The sequence below is a fragment of the Nymphaea colorata genome, chromosome 7, assembly GCF_008831285.2.
Source record: "Nymphaea colorata isolate Beijing-Zhang1983 chromosome 7, ASM883128v2, whole genome shotgun sequence".
Lineage (NCBI taxonomy): Eukaryota > Viridiplantae > Streptophyta > Magnoliopsida > Nymphaeales > Nymphaeaceae > Nymphaea > Nymphaea colorata.
The window spans coordinates 9,997,405-10,022,239 of NC_045144.1; the positions used below are offsets into that span (position 1 = coordinate 9,997,405).

Genomic DNA, 24,835 nt, shown 5'->3' on the forward strand with positions numbered 1-24,835 from the left:
TATTCTTGCTGTCAAGCTTTATTTTGTAGAGATCTCCACTAGCTGTTCCTTGGCAGAGCACCATCCCTATTACTCAGTCCTTAATCAAATATAAGTCAGGATGGAATTCGAAACAAACATTATTATCCCTACAAAATTTTTGCACCGATAGCAAATTTTTAGTAATTTTTGGCACATGAAGAATACCATTTAAGCACAAGTTCGGAGAAATATTGGAAGAGCCAACATTAAGAATATGCAAACCTGATCCATCACCAATCTTTAATGTGTCTCCACCTTGATATTCAGTATGAATAGATAATTGTTGATATCATTGGTGATGTGGTGGGTCGCGCCCGAATCCGGATACCAATTATGGTCTCCTACTTGCTGGTTGTAAGAGTTTCCAGTTGAAGAGTGATAGGCATGAGGACTCAATCCCAAGTTAGGTCGTTTTTATTTGAGAAGATTGATATATGAATAGCAGTTTTTAGCTACATGCTCAACTTTCTCACATATTTGACAAGTCTATATTTATTTTCCTTGAAAATTCATGTTCTTGTTTTGATCATTATTTCTCCTCCTTTTTTATAGATTTGATGCCTACCATAATTGATCTTTCTCACAATGTTGGCAGATGGAGTCAAATACTCAACTTAGACTTCATTCTCCTTTTAGTTTGCCTCTTGCATAAGGAGGACACCATGCAGTTTATTTAACGTTATAGCCTCCTTTCTAGTTTTCATGTTGGTTCTGAAGGCAGCTTACTATGATGGTAGACCTTTAAGAACATAGAGGACCAAATTGTCTTCATCAACTGGTTTTGACGTTGTAGCTAATTGATGTACAATCATTTTGGCTTTGTGAACATATGCATCCATGCTTAAAATCCCTTTCTTGAGGTCATGTAACCGAGACTTTAGTTGCATAATCCTGAACCTAGAATGAGCAGTGTATGACTGTTTGAGATATTTCCATACTTCAGCAGAGGATTTCAGCCCTACAATTCGAGTGTGAATGCTTTTCGATAAGGATGATTTGATCCAACTTAAAAACAACTGGTCCTGTCTAGGCCATTGAACATAGTCTTGGTTGACTACTATACTACTTCCATCCACATATATGGGTGGCACAGGTTTAGAACCATCAATGAACCCCATTAAATCACAAGATATCAAGATGGGAACAAACTGAGATTCCCATATCAAGTAGTTTTCAGCATTAAGCCTGATGCTTAAGAAATGTTGTAAATTGTTGGGGTATTGCATGAGTGGGGAAGTGAAAATCATACCAGAACTTGTATTGACTGAAGATCCTGAATTTTCTGACATCGGTGCTGGAGAAGCCGCCATGGCTATCAGTCTTTATTGCTGAAATACAGGCTGAAACAGGGGCTACCGCTGGAAGGGAGGCCGATGAAGTCTACGGCATCGTTCAATGCCGAGGAGATGTCACTAGAACCTCCTACCAGGGCTGTGCATCCAGTGTTGCCAGCCTAATCACTGACTACTGCTCTCAGAAGAGATCTGCCACATATGGCTCTGATACCATAAAAGAGAGAAGAAAGAGCAGAGCAAAGACAGGTTTACGTGGTTTTGTCAATTCGACTTACATCCACGAGAGATCGTTTTTTGTTTTTATTTCATCATCCTGCTTCATACATTGAGGCTTTTCTATTTATCAAGGTTCCATTTGAACCATTGTAAACATATTTCTTTACTATTTTCTTTTCAGCAGTTTCTCTTGATATCGGTTGGAGACGTTGAGTCTTCTTTCCATCTTCAATTCTTTTACCGTTGCCACAAAGCTTCTTTCCATTTTCAATTATCCTTTCTTTGGTAGAGTCATCTCTTTCCTCAAGATGTCCAACCATGGAAGAAAACTCGGAAACGCATGTAAGAGAGAGAAAGCAGCTAGCATAACTTTATGAAGAGAAACAAATAGATGTGATACTTCTATGTGTGACTACAGCCTCATTGCAGCCTCTATTTGCTGAAAGATCTCTCTTAAGACAGAAATTTATAGGAACCTAAGCTGGAGGAAAAGGTACGTCGTCACATAGGAGCATACCAGAGAGGATGTACCAGCTTTATACAATCTCCTTCCAAATCTAAACTGTATATAGATTAATGAATAATGAACATAGTTGAATTAAAGTATCCTTATGATGTAGGACGTATGTTTTCCTGATGTAGGACATGTATGACTTTAAATAGATGGATTGGATGAAGGACAACTAGGCTGGTTTACCCATTCCCAAGTCAAGTGTTCCTCTCTTTGAATAAGCTATCCCCTGAAATGCTATATTTATGAAAGAGGTTAGTCAGATCTAGTTTTTGACGATTGCCTACAAATATTATTTTAGGCTCCAAGCAACCTCTTGTAAGAAACATATTTCTTGAAATAGAAAGCATTCATCTCATTAAATCGTAGATGCTAGAACAGGGTTTATTTTATTTTTCATTCTATTTTCTTTTTATTTTTATTTTTCTGTTTCACTAGACATCATGACACTGCTGCAAGGACCTTTCTTTTTGGCAATGCGTCAGATTGCTCTTTCGGTTGCAGCTGACGACATGAACATTTCAATTTCTCTTCAGGATCTTTGATCCTTCTAATAGCATAGACGAGGACAAAGATGTTGCATTGCACCTTCTGCAACCAAGGTGACACTAGATTCAAGAACTCCAACTTGGCAGACATAAAGAAAGGGTTGCTCGACGCCAACATTGCATCCAAGCGAGGTTGATACATGGTATGACTTTCATCATTGGCATTTGTTTTTTGTTTTATTATTTCTTAGTGCTTAATTGTTTGCTTGTGGTGTCTTTGTTATTGCTCAGCTTGGTAGTGTCTAGGTCTAGGCATCGGGCTGACCCAACACCCGAAAATCGAGTCCGGGCCCGGTCCGATATTTGACATCCAAGCTCGGGTTTGACCTGGTTAAAATAAAAAATATTTTTTTAATATAAAATATATTTTAATAAAAATATATATATCATTATTAAATAAAATAATATTAAAAAAAATCGGTCCCAGTCGGGCAGACCTGGGCCGGCTTGATACGTTATCGGGCCAGCCCGAGCTGATTTTTTCCTGCCCGAGCTGATTTTTTTGGGCTTGGGCCCGGGCTTGATCGGGCCAAGTACTGGGTACCCACCGGCTATCCAGGCCCGATGCCCAAGCTTTGTAGTGTCTTCCTTAGATCCCTTGATTATACTCCCAACTTCAGAAGCATAACTTGGGTTTATTGCTGGTTGGTTACCTTGGTTGCATATGTGCAAATGGGGTTTTTCAAGCAATTGAAGGATTGACAGGAAATTTGCCGGTCTATTACTGCTCTCTCTCTCTCTCTCTTCCTATATATATATATATATATAGAGAGAGAGAGAGAGAGAGAGAGAGTATTTGGTATCGAAGTGTTGGGAAGTCTGCCTTAACCTATTCCTTGTATCAAATTGGTCGAGTCGGTTCTTTAGGTAGACATAGGAATCAAGAACATGTTTGCTTGTTATTTTGATGTGTTTATCTAATCATAATTGGCCATTTGGTACTATCATCATCATTGCTGTCGTTCTTCAATGGTCATTTTAGGAGGAGAAATTATTGCCCTTGTAGCAGATTTGGGCAGATCAACAAGATGGTTTTTTCATAATCTGTGAATGACTGGAATGTGAGACTGCTTAACCAGTGGCTGAGATACATGGGGGTTGGGCCGCCGACCACACCAGCCCATCAAAAGTTTCACTAGAAAAATAAAAAATGACATTGTGATTATTTAAAAATTATTTGAAGTGTCAACATCAAACTTTTGTTGGTGACTTGAGTGCCCCTCAGTCAAAATATCTAGACTCTGCCGCAGTCTGGCCAACCTGGTAATGACTTCATGTATTTCAGGCAAGTTTGTTTCTGCAGCAAATATTTTTATTATCAGCTTTGCCGAAATTTATCTAATCGAATGAACCTGATAGATTTGTTCTTGGTTAACTTGCTGTAGGCAATCGATTTCATCTGGACCTGCTGCCAGGGGCAGAGCTGGGGCCGTTGGGGCCTTGGCCCTCAAAATTAAAAAAAAAAAAATTCGTGCAGTAAAAATTTTCATTTAATGCTATATATATATATATATATAATTGCATGCAGTAAAAATTTTCATTTAATGCTATATAAAATATATATATATATATATATATATATATATATATATATATATATTATAGCCTTTGTAAAATTTTGAAACTATAGTTCAGCCTTTTTAATAAAAAATTCCTCGCTCAACCCCTGTTTGCTGCCACATTTGCCTCTCATGTGCTGCAATGGCCTCATCACGGTAGCAGCTGAAGACATGAACTCCAACATGGGACGATGAATTCACAGCTGCTGGACTGACGATCATCCAACTAGTGTCATTTTACCATTTATGCCAAGAAGCCTTTTTGTACCATGTTATCAATTTTGTACTCTGTTGCATGTATGAACATTTCATGAGTTTTTTAGAGTAGATACTCTCTCACTTGACTTCCTCCCCTCTCTCTCTCTTTCTCTCTCTCCCTCTTTTCTTTTTAAGTCTGCTCTATGTCGGATGTTGCTAAATGGTTAAAAAAATCATATTAAAACTAAAGTTGATACCTCAACCCTCAACCATTTCTAAATATATGTTTTATTGTCGTTAGCAACAGTCTTATCCAATTTGTCTCAGGATCAAATTTCAGATGATTATATGACTTACCCAAAATCATCTCATCTACAGAGAAGTAAGCAATCAAGTCTTGCCATGAGCTCTCAAAGTTAGACCGGAAGGTTTATGAAAACGGACAAGAGTTATAATACTAAAAATGCTATGTTTGTATTAGTAGCGGAGCTACAATGTGACTGGTTTGGGCAAGTGCTTGCAACAGCCCTTCAAAAATTCCATTGCGGTGAAGTTAGACCCAGGTCCAGGAACATACTATGCTCATGCCAGACCCATGCCAATATCTCAACTTGCTCCTGAGCCAAAAAATCCTGAACACTACGAGTCTTTTTGTTTAGGAGATTCATTTGTGTTGAAAGGTGCAATACTGGAGGACTCTGTTGCTAGTACCTAAACAACCTTGTTTGAAAGTCAATTGGGACTGCCTTCCTTCAACCTTTTTTTGTCAATTTTTTTTTACATTTTTTTCATGGATGTTATTTCTTTGGATTGCAAATGGTGGATGCCTGACCCTCAAGTTGTCAGGTATCTCATTCTTTATTCAGGTTTTGAAGCAGCATTGAACCCAAAAGTAGGGGAAAAGAGGGAGGGGCTTTGGCTTCTTTGGAGTATTTCCCTCCTCCCCCTCTCATCTACCATTTTTTAATTTTTTGCAGTTGTGTGGTCAGTTGCTCAGCAACGTTGCAACCACTAGACAAGGAAGTGTGGTATTGTGTGGTCAATTGCCCACATAGACCTACACAAAGTGCTTATTTATTTATTGACACCTTCAAATATTTTTTTTCATTTTTATACTGGTGCCTTTAAAAATCGAAACTCTAAAGTGCCCTTTAGAATCAGATATTATTTTGAAGATATGTATTGTATATGAAGAAAACTTGTCAAATTTGGGAAACCATAAAGTGTATGGTAGTTTACCTTACATGAACGTTTGATGGAATAATTGATGACTAACATACGCAACGGCATTGGGTTCGGTTCAAAGTCAATGAAAATACCAACTCGGGGGTAAATAGATTGTGTGCACTTAAAATATATAGTCCTTGTATAAATTGTTAAACATATGCTTAGCTTTTACAAAATCTTAAACTCATGCATAACAGTTTGTATGAAAATTTTAAGTAACATGGTTTAAGTTTTAAAAGGTGCTAGCCACACCCTCAATTTTAAAGCAATTTGACAAGATGCCCAAGATTTGAAAGATTTTCAAACACATTCCTAAGTTTTTGACAGGTTTTCCAAAATTGCACCTACATGACATAACCCTAGAAACATGATGTCGGTAGTTAAGTCTCTTACACAATATTATTTAACCATCGCCACCTATGGTAAAAGCACACTGTTATAAACGAGGTGTATTTTTTTGAAAATCTGTTTCTAAATCAAGCATGCAGATATAATTTTCAAACTTGAGTATTTTCATGATATGAGAAAACTTAAGAATGTTTTACATTTTTTATAAATTGATATTTAGAATTTTAGAGGCCGTTAGCACTAGTAACAATTTGTTACCATCCAATGCACCTGTCCAAAAAAAATAGATCAGATTCATAAAACTCGGTAACATAGTATTCTATGAATCTATCTCAAATTTTAAGACAATTTTCCTAAGGGCTAATTTTTGTTTTTTCTTAAAAAAATTTAGAGATAATAAACTGACATTTTTTAAATCTTTAACATAAACCCATGTTAGTTAAAGCTGAAGCTGATATGAATATAAAAGGCTCTAATTCGGAAACTCAGCCCTGCTAGAGGTTATGCCTCCATCCTTTTTATTGATAAAAAAAATGCTATACAAAACATACAAAAAAGCAAGTTACTACAGATTTTTGAATATAGCAAATAATATCAGAGGTGGGGTTAGTTGGAACAAAGCTAATTCTACGATTCATGATGATTCATGGTTAGAAAAAGATCCCAGCCTTGTCGTCTGCATTCCCTGCCTTCAAATCGTTTGTCTATCTAGTGTAGTCATGATCTATCACTCGAGACAACAACAAACCTCACAGTATGACCGAGACCAGAGTGCTGTAAGAAACTAATCAAAACAGTGAAAGCCTCTTTGTAAAAGACCTGCCACAAAACTGAGATGAAGCTTGTGATGTCACTGTCGCCCTTTTTGATGCCATAAACCATTACATTTTTGTTACCTTTCTTGCGAAACAAAAATTGGATGCACACATCCTGAGCAAGAACTGCCGGCCATTCACCAACAAAAAGCTCTGTAGCAAGCTAGGCTTCCGTCTCCCTATAATCATTAGAGTCCTATTTCAGTTTGTGCGAGAACAAACCTACGCAGGTAGACCAAATATTCCGATCAAGGCTGGAAACCTTTTCCTGCTGATTTTCATGAAGACACTTGTTTCTGTACATGCATAATTTCAGTTTTATTTCTGTTCACCAACTGTTTGGTGAAATTCCAGCTATAGAAAATAAAGAGTTGTTTAATGTTTTGAGAGCTATTCAATCTGTGCAAGTGTAATCTCTCACTCCAAATTCTTCTCAACTTAATCAAACAACATTGATGGAAGATTTGACAACAACTTTGATTAAAGAATCCAAGATTTCAATAGAAAAAGAAAGCCTTAAATTAACCAAGTTAGAAAATGAGATTGAGAAAGAATTAGATGGAGTAGAAAGATAAAATGCTATGAATGAATATTAGAAAAAGTTGGACAATTGGAAAGCCAATAATTCAAGAATTAATGGATTTATAGTACTACTAAGTTGCAGATTACCAAAATCTCATATACTATGAGACAACAAGTATGAGAATATCTTAAGTGTTGTTTACTCCAAAAGGCATGGATAGAAAATATCTATTGATTTGAGAAGCCCAAAGCATCGAACAATGAGATAAGAGTGCAAGAAATAAGTATATGAAGATATCTAGTGTTTGGAATGAATTAGATCAACTCAATCCAAAACTATTGATGAACAACAAATGTCATAAGATAAGGAGAGAAGAAGTTGATGAATTTAAATATTTTTCAATTTATTAATAATTAAGACCCGAATCTAAAAAAATTAGGTCGACATTATTGTCTATAGTTTCTACTCTACTCATCCATGAACTTCTTGCAAATCAAAGGAGAGAAGGGACTAGAATGAATTTATATAAAATAGAAAATAATGTGTTTGTATCCAAACAAGAAAAAGATAAAGGGATAGCTTGAAAATCATATTAGAACCTCTAGAACCCCTCATTTTAAGAATCAAAATAAGAGCGTATAAACTTACTTGTTATATTTGTCATGAACTTGGTCACATAAAACCCAAATCTTTCATGCTTAAAGGGAATAGCAATGACCAAAATTATGGAGGAGACATTAATCAAGGAAAGCATAAATTCAAAATGATCAAAATAATGTAAGTCAATGTGATCAAGCAGATAAGAAAGTTGCAAGCATTCAAAATGAAGGGTGTGATCTAGCTTTGATCACCTCAACATTGAATAAAATAATGATTGCTCTTCAACCTATAATTAAGGAGTCTAACTTAGGAACTTCGTTTGGATCTGTTTTATGTTATTAACTAGCAACATTGGCATCTACCTTTACTACTTATGATATGATTTATTGACTCATAGATTCTGGTGCTTCATTTCATATGACACCAAATGTATTCCTTTTTACTAAGTTTGGACCAAAAAGATGTCAAATTTGATGGAACATCTTTCAAAGTTGAAGAGATTGAAAATTTGAAAAAGAATATGGTGAAAAACAAAAACTTAAATGCCCAGAATTAGCTACGTTACAAATTTTAATCTTAATTTACTTTCCTATCACAATTTTTGGACCTTGAATTTGACATAGTTTTCCCAACAAGTAAATATTGAGTGCAGGATCACCAAACTGTGAGAAAGAAAGGTTTTAGAAAAATATATTTTACTATATGAATAATTTATGTATCTCCAAAAAAGGTTTTGGCAATTTTTTAAAAAATGTTGACATCAAAGTTTGGCATAAAAAGGCTATGACATCCCAATATTAGAAAATTATCCTTGATGGGCCCTACCTAAAAGCTTTATATTGAGAATTCAAGTTTAATGACTATATACATGAAAAGTTGAAATCTTTTTTTTTTTAGAAAAAGAAGTTTCATTACCGCTTTGCCCTTTCAGCTGGTTCATTTAGATGTATGAAGACCACCTCCTATTGTGTAAAAAGGTGAATTGTTTTATTATGTAATCTTCATTAATGATTCTACCAGATATTGTTGGATATAAGATTGAAATATGAAGTATTTGAGATCTTTAAAAGCTTCTAAACTTAATGAGAACATAAGCTGTTGCTAAATTGAAAATTTGTAAAATCGATTCTAGTGAGAAATTGGTTTCAAATGAGTTAAGTTGTTTGAAGAACTTTGGTACAATTTGTCAAAAAATCCTGTCCAATAGCACTCTAACAAAGTGAATTTTCTGAAAGAAAACATAAACATATTATGGGTATAAGAGTGCTATATTTTCATAGGTTGAACATACTTTCATAGGTTGCTGTAAAACTCATGTGCTTTCATTGGTTGCTCTAAAACTCAAAAAGGCTATAAGTGTTATGATTTAATAAAAGATAAGTAATAATTTCTACAAATGTAAAATTTAATGAAGAAAGAAGCTGGTTTGAAAAATGTTAGGAATCACAATGTGATAAAGACAACTCTTTATTATTCAAGTGTCTTTCAAAGCTTGATGATGAATTGAAAGATGATGTTGTTTAAAATGATATTGATGCTAATGATGATGGCGTGAACAAATTGAACTTATTAATCTTTCATTATTTTAAGAGTCTAGTTGTCTCTTAGAGACCGAGCCCTTTGGATCCATGGCCCCTCATAAAAGGTTCCAACAATCCTACCTAACCCATTCTCTTAGAAGTCGTTTACCCTTTTTCTTAAGCCATTCAAAATTATGAGCCAAAGCAAATTAAGTACCACCTTCACGCTTTCAGCGAAATTGTTGGGATTGATAAAACAAAGTGGCGGAAGTCAAAGTTCTGTTGACCCGAGCTGGAATATGAGATCATGTGTGAATTTGGCACGCTGTTTTTACTCACTAGATCCAAATGAAAACAAAACAATATGTTTGGCCCCCGAAAATGAAGCATTTCTCTCCTTATACGTGCAGGACATACCATTGAATCTTTTTTCAAATAAGTGTCTGAATTCATATGAGTTTGAATCCAAAAGATCGAAGAATGCATTTCTTCATGGTGCCATTCATGAAGATGTATACATGAGACAACCTCCCAGGTATGAAGATAAAACAAAACCAAGCCATGTTTGTAAATAGCAGCGAGCTATTTATGGTCTAAAACAGGCGTTACGTGCGTGGTATGCTAGATTAAGCAGTTTTCTTCTTGATTATGGTTTCACAACTAGCATGGCTGATCCGTCTATGATTACTTTGCATCAAAACTCTAGTACTCTTGTGCTCCTTGTGTACATTGATGACATTATCTTAACTGGAAATTGTTCCATATCTTTGCAAAGTTTTATTAATAACTTTTGCAAGGAGTTTTATGTCAAAGATCTTAGCAGATTGAGTTATTTTTTAGGAGTGAAAGTGACCTGGACAGAACAAGGGATTCTCTTGCGTCAAACCAAGTATGCTAAAGACATTCTTGAGAAAGCAAAAATGGAAGATTGCAAACCAAGTACCACGGCAATGAGTTCGAAAATGCCTCAGTATAAAGGTGATGAAATGAAATTTGACAATCCTACTCTCTACAGGCAGATGGTTGGTCTTTGCAATACTTGACTCTCACGCGACCAGACATCTCTTTTGATGTCAATTATGTTAGTCAGTTTATGCATGAGCCTTTTCAGATTCACTATCAAATGGTCAAAAGAATTCTAAGGTACATCAAAGGATCAATACACATAGGACTACACATATTGATGCAAAACACTTTTGATTTATATGCTTTTTCAGATTCAGATTGGGTAGGATGTTCTCAAACTAGGAGATCCACCATAGGATTTTGTGTTTTTCTTGGAGCTAATTGTGTATCTTGGAGTGCAAAGAAGCAACATAGTGTAGCAAGATCTAGTACCGAAGCTGAATATAGAGCCATGGCATCGACAACAACAGAACTTACATGGATGCAATTCTTAATGAAGAACATTGGATTACAGATTATGAACATTCCATTTTTACATTGTGATAATAAGAGCTCTCTTTATATGACGGCAAATCCAATGTTTCATAACCGAAGCAAGCACATTCAAATTGATTTTCATTATGTAAGAGAAAGAGTCGCTCAAAAACAACTTGAGACCAAGTACATTTCAACCAACAATCAAGTCGCCGATCTTTTTATCAAAAGCTTATCAAAGCGCATCTTTAATCTTCTCAAGAACAAACTCGGCCTCCAGCAGCGGCTCGGTTTGAGGGGGAATGTTAACAGAATGAGTAAAGAGGATAAAGAAAATGAATCAGCGAGAGAGAACAACGACAACCAGAAATTAGAAAAATGCATGAAACTGTTAACAGAAGATTGTATGAGAAAGGAAGAAAAATCAGAAAATATGAAAAGGCTACAATCATAGGATCAGATGGAGATTTCATATAATCTAGGCAAGAATAATCTTGCCTATGATAACACATAATTGTTTTGCCTATAAAAAAGGGACTCGACTCCAGCATTGTAATCATCTTCTCATCAATAAAATCTGTCTGAGTGCCTTCTGATCGTGGACATAAGCTCAATCAGAGCTGAACCACGTTAATTCCTATTCTCTTCTTTTGTTTTTCTTTAATGATGCGGACCAAGAAAACAAAAAACCAAGCAAAGTCATGAAATGGGCATTGCCCGGCCTTGCTACCTCCTGGTGCGGCAGAAGGTTAATCTTCGTTTAAGCCATTGGCAGTTTCCTCATCGTTCGAGTTTTTCTTTAATAGACTAAATTCTAGGACGAATTCCATTCTTTTCGCCTCTATCGACACCAGCGAGGGAAGGTAGGTACAGTAATTGTATTTTTTTTGTAGTTTTCTTGTTTCTTACCTCTTAATTTCATTGGTGTTGTTTCTTTTATTTACAGATTAGGAAGCAGAACATCCAGCGGAAGGAGCAGAAGAAACATGGGCGTTATTTGATCTCTCTTGAATTTTTACTTTAGTATATGCTTTCAGTGACTTACTTGTTAACTAATTTGAGTTTGTTTTCCCATGGTAGAGAGCACAGATTCTGCAGGCAAAGTGAGAGGAATAAGCTGGAATAAGCAACTAAGGGCCTGTTTGGTAGGAGGGAAAGGGAGGGATTAAACAATCCCTCCTATGTTTGGTTGGCTAATTAAAAAGGAGGGAAATGGAGAGAAATGAGCAAAAGGTGTTTGGCTGCAAAAGGAGGGAAAGGAAAAGAAAGGAAAGAGATGGATTGTCTAGTGTAAATCCCTTCCCTCCTAAATCGGACGGATTGGGAATGAAATGAAAGAAAGGTAAGTGGAAGAGTTTTTTATTCCCACACTACCTCTTCTTTTCTTTCTCTCTTTTCTAAATCCATGTGTTTTTTTTTTTATTTCATTCCTTTCTGTCCAAACAAACTTTTTAATCGACTCTTTCCATTCATTTTCTTTCTCTTCTCATTCCCTCCCTTTCTCATTCCCTCCCTTTTCATCCCTTCCTTTCCCAAACAATCCCTTCCTTTCTCAAACAAAGCGTAAGAGTGACCAGTCAGAAGCCTTTTAAACTAAGGACGGAGGTATGAATTGTCGTGAGCTGGCTGCAGACTGCAGGAAGTCCAAAATTCGGTCACTTCCATGACAATGATTTCTGTTCTTTTCCTTCTTGTGCTGATATATTTTTTCACAAAATGGAACGAAGATGAAGCTTCTCCCGCACCAGGAGGTAGCAAACCGGGCAATGCCCATTTCATGACTTTTCTTGTTTTTTTTTGCCTTTTTGGTCCGCGTCATCGTGCTGGGGAAAGGAAAAAAAGGCTCTCAAAAGCTTTTACCAAATGCCTGACTCTTCCCGATCCCTGCTCCGGCATGCTGTTGAGTGCCTGCTCAAGAATCTCCGTTCTCAATCTCCTCGGACTATCCTCTTTGGCTTCGGTTGGATTCTCGGCGTTCTGCTCTTGGTTTTCCACTTGAGCGATCGGGATGCTTGATTCCTCTGGATTGTTTGGTGCATCCTCCTCTTTTTCAATCTCCCGATGCCGAAAGAACTCCTGAGAATTCCGGAGGCTTTCATAGGCGACACATCGGCACTTCTTTGAATTTACATCTTCTTTTCTCCACATTCGCAAAGCATACCTACTACGTAAGCTTTTGCATTCTTCTTGGCGACCACGAACTTTCTTTGCATGATTTTTTGGGAGGCAGCACAGAGGGCGTTTACAAAAGTAGACGACGGCGTCACCTTGGCGGAAACAGAGGGCGAGCTGCCGGATTTGTTGAAGTGGTAGTCAGGAGAGATATTAGGATTCGAGTTCTCTGAAATCCTGCGCGTTCCATCGACAGAGGTGCTGGAGGTTTGCCTTCCCTTCGATGGTGTCATCATCTTGTTGGCAGGCTTTTCCTTCGCTGGTTCTTCACCAGAAGTGGCCGGAATAAAGCCAGAGAAAAGGTGGTGCTGGGCGGAACGAGATATTCCGGTCGGAAGAGGATCAGCGGGATTCCTTTTGGCTTGGGTTGAGGATTTTTGTCGAGAAACGAAGAAAAAGACGGGGAGGCAAGTTCGGAGCGCTCGGCCAACGGCTACGTTTTTCTAATCGGCGTCGTTTTTGAATCTGCGAGCCATTGGGAGTTTCCCTTTTTCTCAATTATTTTTATCCTTTAATTGTTTTTCCTTTTCTAGCCGGAATCGTCTAAAATGCCCTTACTCTTTTACTATTGCCTTGGTTGCTTTACGAAAGAAAAGAGGAGAATCATGCTTATTTTCAGAGTTAAATTTGGGATACAAACTCAGGTCGCTAAGATATTCCAGACTTCGGACCATGACTGCGTTGCATTAGTCACACTAGAGATACACTTTGGAATATGTTATCTTAACTTTCAATTGTGTCATAATATTACAAAAAGTAGAGTCACATTTTATATTTGAACGGGACTATATAATTGGTATATGCTTAATCTTGGTTTCATTGGTGAATTCTACTCTACATTCAACTAGGGTTGGATCTTCTTGAGAATAAAAGATTTGATGATATAAAATTTCACAAGAAAACAAGATGATTTTTATTTTACCATCAAGATTAAATCCGTTGGATGTCCGAAGGCTGGGACTAGAGGTGCCAAGCATTTGGTATTACTCCCTCTATGATAGCACAGAAAAGACTCTGGACAGTGTCACCAGCCTGTCCAATCTGTATTGCATTTCAGGCGCTGAGAACTATAGAACGTTTCAACAAGAACATCCGAGATTGTGTTACTTTGACTCATTCGTTACCTGTGGACTGATCAGAATTTCATTCTCAAGAATGGATTGTACTGGTTGATCTAATTCAGAATAATTACGTGATCAATTAGAGCCACATCCTCGCTGAATCTTTGAGGGAAGACTTCACGGATTCAAACAATAGTTTAAATCACACAAGAAGTTTTCTTTTAATTGTTGCATTTCTTACTTCAACAGGGTAAATGAAAAACTTTGGAAACTTGAGCATCTATTGTTATTTCACCAAAAATTAAGTGCTTATTTGTAAATTAATCAAACTTCATTAGCCAAAGAAAGCTAGTGTTGTGCATCTGCCTTTGTAGGATCATTAGGGGTACACAATGACCGACCATGCCTGGTGCCTGTTTTACAGAAAAGAATATAAATAGATAAAAGAGGCAGTACACAGAGAAATGGTGCCTGTTTTACAGAAAAAGAATATAAATAGACAAAGAGGCAATACAGAGAGAAGTGGTTGACTATGTCTTGTGCCTGTTAGACACTGGGTCAGTTAGGGTCTGTCGGTCTCTTAGTTGGTCTTGAGTCTGGAGTCATGTTAGCCGGTCACTTAGATGGACCCAGTCAACAGGTTGGGTTGCGATCTCAGGTAGGTTAACCACCCCACATTAAACTTGCATAAATTTGAGCAGGGATTAAACTACGATATTGAATCACCCTGTTTAGTGAAGGCTGGGCTTTCACCGAAAGACAGTGTGCGTGACTGTGTGGTTAGACTAACACTGTTTTACAGAACAAACAAGTAAGACCATGTTACCTGGTTAGACTAACACTGTTTGCATCACCTAATAATTTAATTAGGTTCCTTGATACACCTCGCTGATGTGCCACCTTAGCTTGAGACTAAAGATGATGCTACAAACAAGTAAGACCATGTTACCTGGATTTTGAACCACTTTAACCAAGCTAAGCTTCCAATATGAACATGTTGAATGCAGGGGCGAAGCCAAAAATTTCTGAATACGGAGCAATAGTAATAAATTTTAAATTTTTAAGGAGCATCAACATATCCTATAAATGAGAAAAACTGCCCTGAAATGTCAATATAAAAGTAATTATTTTTTGCGGTTCCGTGTGGGCAATTGCCCACACTTTCCTCCGCCCCTGGTTGAATGTTGGTTTTGTAATGTGAATGTGTAATAGGTCTTAAAAGAGACAACATCAAGTTGGTTTTTCGGTCCACTGACCCAGTCATTCATCGTCAACAGCTTATAGCGACTTCGTGTGGACATGACTACAAGGAGATGGGGTGTATGTTTACATTTTTCTGCTAATAACAATCAAAACTATGCAAGATGTAGAGGCATACTGGAGTATCTTCCAAACTTCTAGTTTCACCAAGAATCCAACACGAAAACTTCAACCTGTATCGAATTGGACTTGCAATAGGTGCATTCAATTTCATTTGACTTTATTGTCTCAATTGTTTATTGTTTACAAGATTCTAAAGGAAAAACTTAAACAATTTCAATAATGAAGACATATTTTAGACCTATAAAAAACTACCACACAACAATGGATGAAATGGCTTGCAGCATCCTGGGAAGAACCACATGAAGAACAAGTCTTTCTCTTACCAGATATCTGCATCAAAAGTTCTCAAGATTTTCTCAAGAACAAGCTGCTGCTGCCTCAAAGTTTGGTAATGTAATGAAGGCAATGGACAATGGAGCAATCATTATCTTTGAAAATGCGTTCACCAGGATGGGTTCAAAAGAGGGGATTTCTCCAGTGTCAGTGAGCTCCAATGGTCTCCCATTTAGGAGCATAGTTTGGCTTCTCAAATATCCATCTTTTGGTGCCAAATGGTACTCGTATCTCTGTTCACTACCATTCGAAGCTAACTTTCCAACCCATGCGAACTTCTTCTTCAGGCTATGAATGATAGAACCTTCCTTGTGAAATTTCCCTCCAAAATGCAAGTTAAGGTTCATGTCATTCTCCACACTCACCGAGAATGTTGTAGTGTTGCTCAGGTTGATAAGAAGTACAGTGATTCCAGCCTGCCATGGAAAATGTAGACGAAGAAATAAAAGGGTAATAGAAGTGAAATTCATTATCCTACAGACTGCAGGGCAGCAGCATTCTTCATAATTTCCCTGTATCCATGGGTTTGATAGTTAAGGCAATATGTGATTTGGGCTTGGGTGAAATGCATTGAGAATGAGAAAAGAAAAGAAGCTAATTTCAACTGCCAATTAGTGTTTCATCTGCCAAATTTGCATAATCTGTAGACCAGGAACTAATCAGAATTTAGAACATGCTGGATGGTCATTTCCACTGTACCGCATTATTCACCCCTATAACTCAAATAGATAGGGTGGCAAGTGAAGCAAAAGAATTTCTGTACTAAGATAATTTAGCTAGGAATATCTCTTACCTCCTCTCTTGAACAATGGGCATAAGCACGCAGGTACTGTGAACCCATCACTTTGGTAGCAAGGACACCCTTTCCCATCAATTGATGCCATAAAAGTGCACTGAAGAAAATTTGAGCCAACAAAGAAAAATCATCATCATAGATCACAGAACCCTCTTATTAAACAGAAATGATATTTAATGTAAAAGATGCCCTCTCCTACCTGTAGTAATCAGGATTTGGTATAAATGTGGATGTATTGAGGAGACTGTAATAGCCACCTATCAAAGTCTGTCTGCAATAAACCTTGGTGTTATACATGGATGCCATGCCTAGCTGATCTAAATACCTACCAACATCAAAAGAATGTGTTATTGTAACAAGCAAAATCCTCAAGGGAGCAGGTACACAAGAAGCAAAATATGTAATAAGCACACAGCAGTATACATAATATATTTGCAGAAAAAGGATGTGAGAAATAGGTGCAATGCAAAGGTAAGCAAATACACCAGTGCCGATCCTCATTAACAGAGAGAGAGAGTACCAGAAACTATTGACAAAAGTATCAGAAATGAGCTTTCCTCCACTGTTGTAGGCACCACCTGCTTCTCCGACCCAAGCAGATGCCCATGGACCAGAATTTTGTATCACAAGTTGAAGATTGACAAATGTTTTGGCAAAAGAGTCTGAATGGGCAGGATCCAGTATCCTACTGACAAGGTTAGGATCAACTCCTGAAACAAGGATTAGTGGAAGAAAACAATGTTAAGACCACCTATATTATATAAACTTGTACTAGTGTCATTGCAAATCACCTGCACCAAGGTTATAAATGTGATGTGTCAAAGCATCAACAATTTTTGGTCCTGAATCATGAAGAAGTTGAGTATACCAAGGTTGGTCAAAGAATCCCCCAGGTGCTAGAAGTAATGGTTGTGGAAAGGAATCTTTATACAATTGAGTAAGTAGAGACTTAAGATTTATCAAGTCTTCTGCATACTGCTTTGCATTCACTCTTGCTCCTACACCACTTCCACTCAACTCATTTCCTGCCAAGATGCAAAAATTGAACAAGCAATGAAAATGCAGAAGAAATCAAAAAAAAAAAAAGGAAAAGAATCTTCCATACCAAACTCCCATGAATCAACCTTGTATCCTTTGGTCCGAGTGTATTTTATGAAGTCATAAGCATTGGTATAGTTCCAGGGGCCTCCCCATACACTTTTGGAAACTTGATGTCTTCCATGGAGTGCATTCAGACCAAAAGTTACGATGGCCCTTAAACATGGAATCAAATGTCTCAGTGAGAAAAGGAGTTGCTAGAATTAACAGGCGGAGAGATCAAAGCAGCAGATAGTTAAAAGAGTATGAATCTAAAGAAAATGAAAAAGAAGCAGAGTTCCTATGTGACAAGTATGGCTGTTTGCCTTTTCACTTTGGAAGATTCTTCATCATCTGTATTCATGATATGCTTAGGCTTGCGACTGCTGAATTTTAAAAATTTTGTCCCAAATAAAGATCAAAAAACAAAAGATACGGGTCCAGAGTGAGAGCCTATGCCGCTATACAATGCACTTCTTCAATGACTCCTGCGACAAACAGCTGTAAACTTCCTGGGGAATGAGGTAAATTCACGAACATTCAATATGAGGAATAGGACTTGGTTGATTTTCTGCCATAGATACAACAGTTAATCTCTACAGACTACAGCAACTCATCAAAAGCAAAACTAGAAGTACCCTAGAAGGAGGAAAGCAAAGCAACATTTCAGCTCACCCTGTCTTGCCGAACAATTGGTTGAGTTCATCCCACCTTTCCATCTTTAGGCAACCTTTGGAGAATCCAAATAATCCACCATCCTCCTTCTGGAAGGGCAAGCATGGGTATTCCAGGCCCCCTACATCATACACGACTTGGTCTTGCAAGGTACCTCCAATCCTTATTCTCAGATTACCAAAAGCTGGGTTTCAATAATGCGATCAACAGATTACTAATGTCATCAGCGTGGTGACAAACAGTTGCTAATAAGAAAATCCCAAACTTAAACTGCTGAAGCAATACAGTGCATCATGATAATACAGCCATGCTTTATCGAGTATAACCATGTTTCTGCATTCATGAGAAACCACAAGGAAACCTATGGCAATGTGGCAGACTTAGTTCAGACATTATCATCATTATAGTGGACAAGAAAGATCCAATTTACCATGAAGGAAGAAGAATCGACCTGATTCACAGTGCACGTTTAAGATGACAGAAAGAAAGAAAAGGAGATTAACTTTAACATAATCGAAATGTAGACATGTCATACGTGCAAGTATATGATAAAGTAACATACTTAACAGAATCTATAGTAAATCAAATTAAGATATCAGCACATTTGTAATTTGTTCCGTATACCGAACTATAAAAGGACACAGGGTACACAACTAACACTGAACAACATACCTTTCATAGCATTTGCAAGAAGAGGATGGTTCAGATCCTGCAAGAAAACATAAAAGGAGAAGAGATTAAGCATCCAAGTGTGAACTTCAATTTAATTGTACACCAAATAGGAAGAAATGATCCACAATTATTACCAGATTAAGGACAGAAGCTTCTCCCCATGGACAGTTACCGTAGTTGCATTTGTCAGGAGGCCACCAATCAAGTGTCGCACAAATGAAATTATCATCTGTCTCAGCAATGATGCTTGTTCCTCTCACTCTAACACTTGCATCCTCAATGTCCTGAGCTAAACCCAACCAGGAACACACCAAAAATGGCAGAAAAATCCACAACTTTCTCTGTAATCTTAAAAACGGCTGCAGGAGAACAGTCTCATGAGTCAATCGACCCTCGAAATTACCAACCCGCAAAATGAAACAACTCAACTCCCAAAACGAACTTCATGAAAAACAAAAAACAAACACAAAAAATGGGAAACTATAAGCCAAAAAAAAGGACGTCGTTTGGGGCGAAGCAAACAGAAAGTTAAGCTTCAAAAGGCAAAATGATAAAAACTCCAAGCTGAAAAACTCATATCTTTTAGAACAAATTCTACCTCCATATGAAACTGATGAAGATCTAGATCCAAGCAGCCCAGAATGAAGCAGTTTTCTCTTCAAATATTTCTGGGTGACCTTAAATAAATCACCAGTTAAAATCAGAAGCCACCAACTTCTGACACAGTGAGCTTCCTCATCATTCGGCATCGAACATGCTGACAGACAAAACCACCTCTGGCTGAAGATCGAGCGCGTACGTCCATATCTTGGGGTCCGTGTTCGGTGAGACCTCCACCAAACTGGAGTGGAAGCTTTAGCTGGCAAATTCGATATTGCTTCAGGCTACTAGATACCTTTTTCCTCCGCCAAAGCGATTCTGCCGTGGCCTGCTTTTCTTTTTCTCGGTTAAAAAGATTATTTTTCCAGATTACTTTTATTTGTTTTGCTGCGGATGCCTCTTAGAAATGTCGGTTGAACAATCATTGACCACGAATTAAATGGGCAGAACTTGAATTTTGAAAAAGCTTTTTCTTCCGACCGAAGCAGTAAAGAGATCAACATAGTTTTAGGCTCTCACCTTCCGCCTCTAAACTTGCTAAAATACACAGAAACTTTTCATTGAGCGTGCTATATTGATCTATAATTAGAATCTGAGCTCATTATTTCTGATTTTACTGATACAAACCTTACTTTTGTTGACAACGTTTAGAAAGAAGCTTTAATTCTTTTTTTTTTTTTAAAGAAAAGGTTAGGGGTTCATTCCACTGCCTTTCCCTGTACTCTCTACCTTCAAGGTTCACAAATCATGCTTTGAAACCTATCACAGTTCAGAAAAAGACACATTAAAACATAACACAAGTCTAGATCTAAAGACAAGTTCTTTTAAAAGGTAACCGCTCTAGCACAACCCATTGCGTTCGTGCCACAACCCATTGGATTAGAAGTTGATATCTATGTTAAAATACAACAAAGTTTAGGCTTTTAACATTATCCTTTTGAGGTAATAAAAGCGCGTTTAGTTTTCAATTTTTATATAAAAATAAAAGCCACCGCTTTGATTTCATTTCAAAAAAGTAAAGTTCGTACCTAAATAGCCAAAAGTCGTCGCCAAAATGAATACTTCCTTAGTTAACTAAGTGTATTCTTCATGTGAGGGATCAAATCAACTCCTCAAAAAGAATAAAACCAGAAGGCTTTCACTGTCCCTTCAAGCCCAAGGCGGTTTTGAATAACCAGAACAGCCCCAGTTGGCCGAATTAGCACCTTATTCCCAGACATGATAATAAACACTACTATTCGTAGATTTAGAAGAAAAATACTTTAAAATCAATCGATATAGACGGATCAATGAGTGCATTCTTTGGCGGCGAAGGTTTATGTTCGATTCTCGTATCAGTAACATTGGACATCATATTATTTATGCTAGTCCAAGTATCTTTTCCTGTAGATGTCAAGAAAATTATCGAAATTTGATGTGTGGTGTGTGGATATGACTTTATGACCTTTCAACTTTCCATATATATAGAAGTGTTAATTTTGCTCCTTAACAAATCTAATTTGTACATTCATTTGTTAGCATTTGCATTTGTTTGTGTGTTTCCCCCACACCATATATTAATATGAGGAGGTCCACAGAAAATTAAATAACTTCGTGTAAATGCACATAACATTTGACATTTCAATAAAACTGCATGGCGAAGCTTGAGCTGGAGCTAGCTCAATGGTAGAGTCGGGAATTTTTTTGTCAAGGTAACCGACTCAAGCATGCAGTAGGCACTAATGTGGTTGGACCTGTGCCTAGCTTGGTACTACAAACAATTTTTTATTTAAGAATTTAGTCTATAGCTCCAATTAATAATGAATTACCAACCTCGAAAGGGATAGCGTAATGGATGGAGTGAGGGCTGGTAGGCGTCAACTCTTTATACTACAAAAGAAGATAGAGAAGCAGGAGAGGGATGCAAGTTAAGTATAACGAAGGCATCACCTTAAAACACCAAAAATATACATGGTATCTTGGAGAGAAGGGTCGAAGCATTGGCTTTTTGACAGGTGGTACAATTAAATTCTCAACTGTAAGAAATCAAAATGAAGAAATAATTAAAGGGACAAAAATTTTTAAAGTGGTTCAGCCAATAGGCCTACGTCCACTAGTCTATCATTTCTTGCTTGCCTTCTTTTGGTGGAGAGGCTCATTTATATAGAGGAGTTACATAAGGGGTCTCTAGTTCCCAAGAGACATGACTTTTCATCTTTCAACATACATGACTTTTCATCCCTCAAGAGACATGACTTTTCATCTCTCAAGAGACATGTCTTTTCATTCCCTAAGGGACATGACTTTTCATCTTCCAACAGACATGACTTTTCATCTCTCAAGAGATATGACTTTTCATCTCCCAAGTAATACACATTGAGAGCCTTCTTGGTGTTTCTGTTAACATCCCCCCGCAAGCTCAATGCTCCAACAATGAGATTGAGCTTGTTAATTATTTGATAATGGTGCTGCTTACTAAGTGGCTTAGTTAAAATATCAGCAACCTGATCTTTGGAAGAGATGTACTGAATTTTCAAATCTCCTTTAGCCAATTTTTCTCGAACAAAATGAAGGTCAATCTCTATGTGTTTGCTGCGACTATGATACACAGGATGAGCTGCAAGATAGGCTGCGCCGATGTTGTCGCACCATAATATGGGAGGTTGTGATTGATCAACACAAAGTTCTTTTAATAAAAATTGTAACCACATGATTTCAGCAGTAGTGTTGGCAATGGATCGATACTCAGCCTCAGTGCTAGAACGAGAGACAACTGACTGCTTTTTAGCACTCCATGAAACTAGATTGGATCCAATAAACACTGCATATCCACCTGTAGAGCGTCTATCATCAAGACATCCTGCCCAATCTGCATCACTGTAAGCATTAACATTTAAAACTGAACTAGGTCTAATAACAATGCCATAATCAATAGTGTGCTTCAAATATCTTAGGATTCTCTTTACAGCATCCCAATGGGCATCAGTAGGATGATGCATGTATTGACAAACTTTGTTGACAGCATAAGAGATGTCTGGACGAGTCACAGTAGAGTATTGAAGAGCGCCAACAATGCTGCGATAAAGAGTTGGATCATAAAAATTTGATCCAGTTTGAGCAGATAAAGTAGGGGAGCATGCCATGGGAGTTGAAACTCCCTTAGCTCCAAGCATATTTGTTCTTTTGAGAAGCTCGAATATGTACTTCCTTTGAGATAATATTAGCTTATTGTCAATTCTTTTTGCTTCTATGCCCAAAAAAAAATGAAGCTCACTCAGATCTTTAATGGCGAACTCACTTTTGAATTGACAAATAATTTTATGAATATATTCTGGTGAGCTTCCTGTTATGATCATGTCATCCACATATACCAAAACATATAGAAGTATTTCTCTTTTTCTCAAAATAAAAAGAGATGAATCTGTTTGAGCCCCTTTAAAACCAAGATTTTGGAGGAATAGACTAAGACGGGCAAACCATGCCCTAGGAGCCTGTTTTAAACCATATAAAGCACGTTCAAGCTTGCATACATGATTTGGGAAAGAATGATTTTGAAATCCGGGTGGTTGAGCCATATAAACTTCTTCTGAAATAGATCCATATAGGAATGCATTTTGAATATCCAGCTGATGTATTTTCCATTTGTGACTAATAGAAATAGTCAATATTGTTCGAATTGTAGTAGGCTTCACAACAGGTCTGAAGGTTTCAGTATAGTCAATTCCTTCTTTTTGACTATATCCCTTGGCGACGAGTCTAGCCTTGTATCTTTCCAATGATCCATCTGCCTTTCGCTTGATTTTGAACACCCATTTACATCCTACAATGTGTTTGGCTTCTTTCTTTGGAACAAGTTTCCAAGTATTGTTTCGAATAAGAGCATCATATTCTTCTTGCATGGCCTTCCTCCAATTTTCATCTTCATATGCTTCCTTAAAACTTGAGGGTTCTTTGTCTTCAAGAAGAGTGGAGACAAGAGCTCTTGGAAGAGAGTGTTTGCTAGAAAAATATGTATGGAACTCATTGTATTTAGAATTAGGTTTGAAGATTCCCACTTGAGATCTAGTAGTCATAGGATGGACTCGTTCTTGATTTGGTTCATTTTCATTGGATTGGGTAGGCTCCTCATTTTCAAGAGTTTCAGGTTGAGATTCACTATTTGTTTCAGACTGAAGTAAGGGTTCCTCTGAAGTTGTGGAGGTACTAGATGATGGTATTGTAGGGTTTGAGAACTGATATTCATGAGGGGAGGTTAAAATTATGGCTTGGTTTTGAGTTTCTAGATCTTGAGTTCTAGTTTCTTGAGTATCAATAAAAGGAAATTTTTTCTCATTAAATTGGACATGTCTCGAAATATAGATTTTACGGGTTCGTACACCCAAACAATAATATCCTTTATGTTGAGGAGCATAACCCAAGAAAACACATCTTTCAGAACGGTAATCTAATTTATTTTTCTGATAAGCTCTTAAACAAGGAAAGCATTCACATCCAAAGATTTTGAGGAAGCCATAGTCAGGTTTCTCTTTGAACAATTTTTCCAAAGGAGAAGCAAAATCAAGAATCTTGGTTGGCATTCGGTTAATCAAATATACAGCAGTACAAAAAGCATATGACCAAAAGTTCTTAGGAATATTACCTTCTGCCATTAGAGATAAACATGTTTCAACAATATGTTTATGTCTCCTTTCAGCTGCTCCATTTTGTTCAGGGGTATGAGGACATGATATTCTATGTCCAATCCCATTATCGACAAGATATGATTGAAGCCCTTGAAATTCTCCTCCCCAATCTGAGTGAAAATATTTTATCTTGTGCCCAGTGAGATTTTCAGAAAGTGCCTTGAAAGCTTTAAAAACATGACTGACATCTGATTTTTTTTTCATCAAATAAATCCAAGTATATCTTGAAAACGCATCCATAAAAATCACATAGTACTTAAAACCATTCACACTCTCCACTGGGGCTGGACCCCATACATCAGAATAAATGAGTTCAAGCGGGCGTTTCACCTTACTTGAAATAGCATTAAATGGAAGTTTATGACTCTTAGCCTTTTGACAAGCTTCACACAAATAATTTAAACAATCATCATAATAAGACAAATCATACTTGTTCAAAACCTTCTTAACAATGGAAAATGAAGGGTGACCAAGTCTTTTGTGCCACTGCCCAATAGTATGTCTTTCTCCAAGTTGTACTTCCTTTTTTTTGCTACTAAGGTCTATCTTATATAGCCCATCACTGCTCGTTCATTGATGAAGAATCTTTCCCGTTTCCTGCTGCTTAACATAGCACATATTAGGATGAAACTCAAAATAGACTCCATTATCCTTAGAAAAACGTTGTACAGATAACAAGTTTCTTGTTATTTTGGGCACATGAA

At 37.2% G+C, this 24,835-nt stretch overlaps 1 protein-coding gene across 1 annotated transcript; it reads right to left on the minus strand.

The window, feature by feature from the left end:
• Positions 1-15,453: 15,453 nt before the first annotated feature.
• On the minus strand, positions 15,454-19,823 carry LOC116257956 (heparanase-like protein 1). Its single transcript, XM_031634983.2, has 10 exons — positions 19,469-19,823; positions 19,005-19,229; positions 18,871-18,907; positions 18,199-18,382; positions 17,552-17,700; positions 17,238-17,471; positions 16,967-17,156; positions 16,646-16,771; positions 16,444-16,543; positions 15,454-16,066 (listed from the first exon to the last, which is right to left on the minus strand). Exons 1-10 carry the CDS (start codon positions 19,472-19,474, stop codon positions 15,674-15,676), a joined length of 1,644 nt encoding a protein of 547 aa, XP_031490843.1. The 5' UTR covers positions 19,475-19,823; the 3' UTR covers positions 15,454-15,673.
• Between the last annotated feature and the right edge of the window lie 5,012 nt (positions 19,824-24,835).

Coding starts and splice junctions, on each gene's coding strand:
- LOC116257956 (XM_031634983.2), bottom strand. Junction 18,908..19,004: donor AAGCTTCTGTCCTTAATCTG/GTAATAATTGTG, acceptor GTTTTCTTGCAG/GATCTGAACCATCCTCTTCT. Junction 16,772..16,966: donor ACTTTTGTCAATAGTTTCTG/GTACTCTCTCTC, acceptor TGATGTTGGTAG/GTATTTAGATCAGCTAGGCA.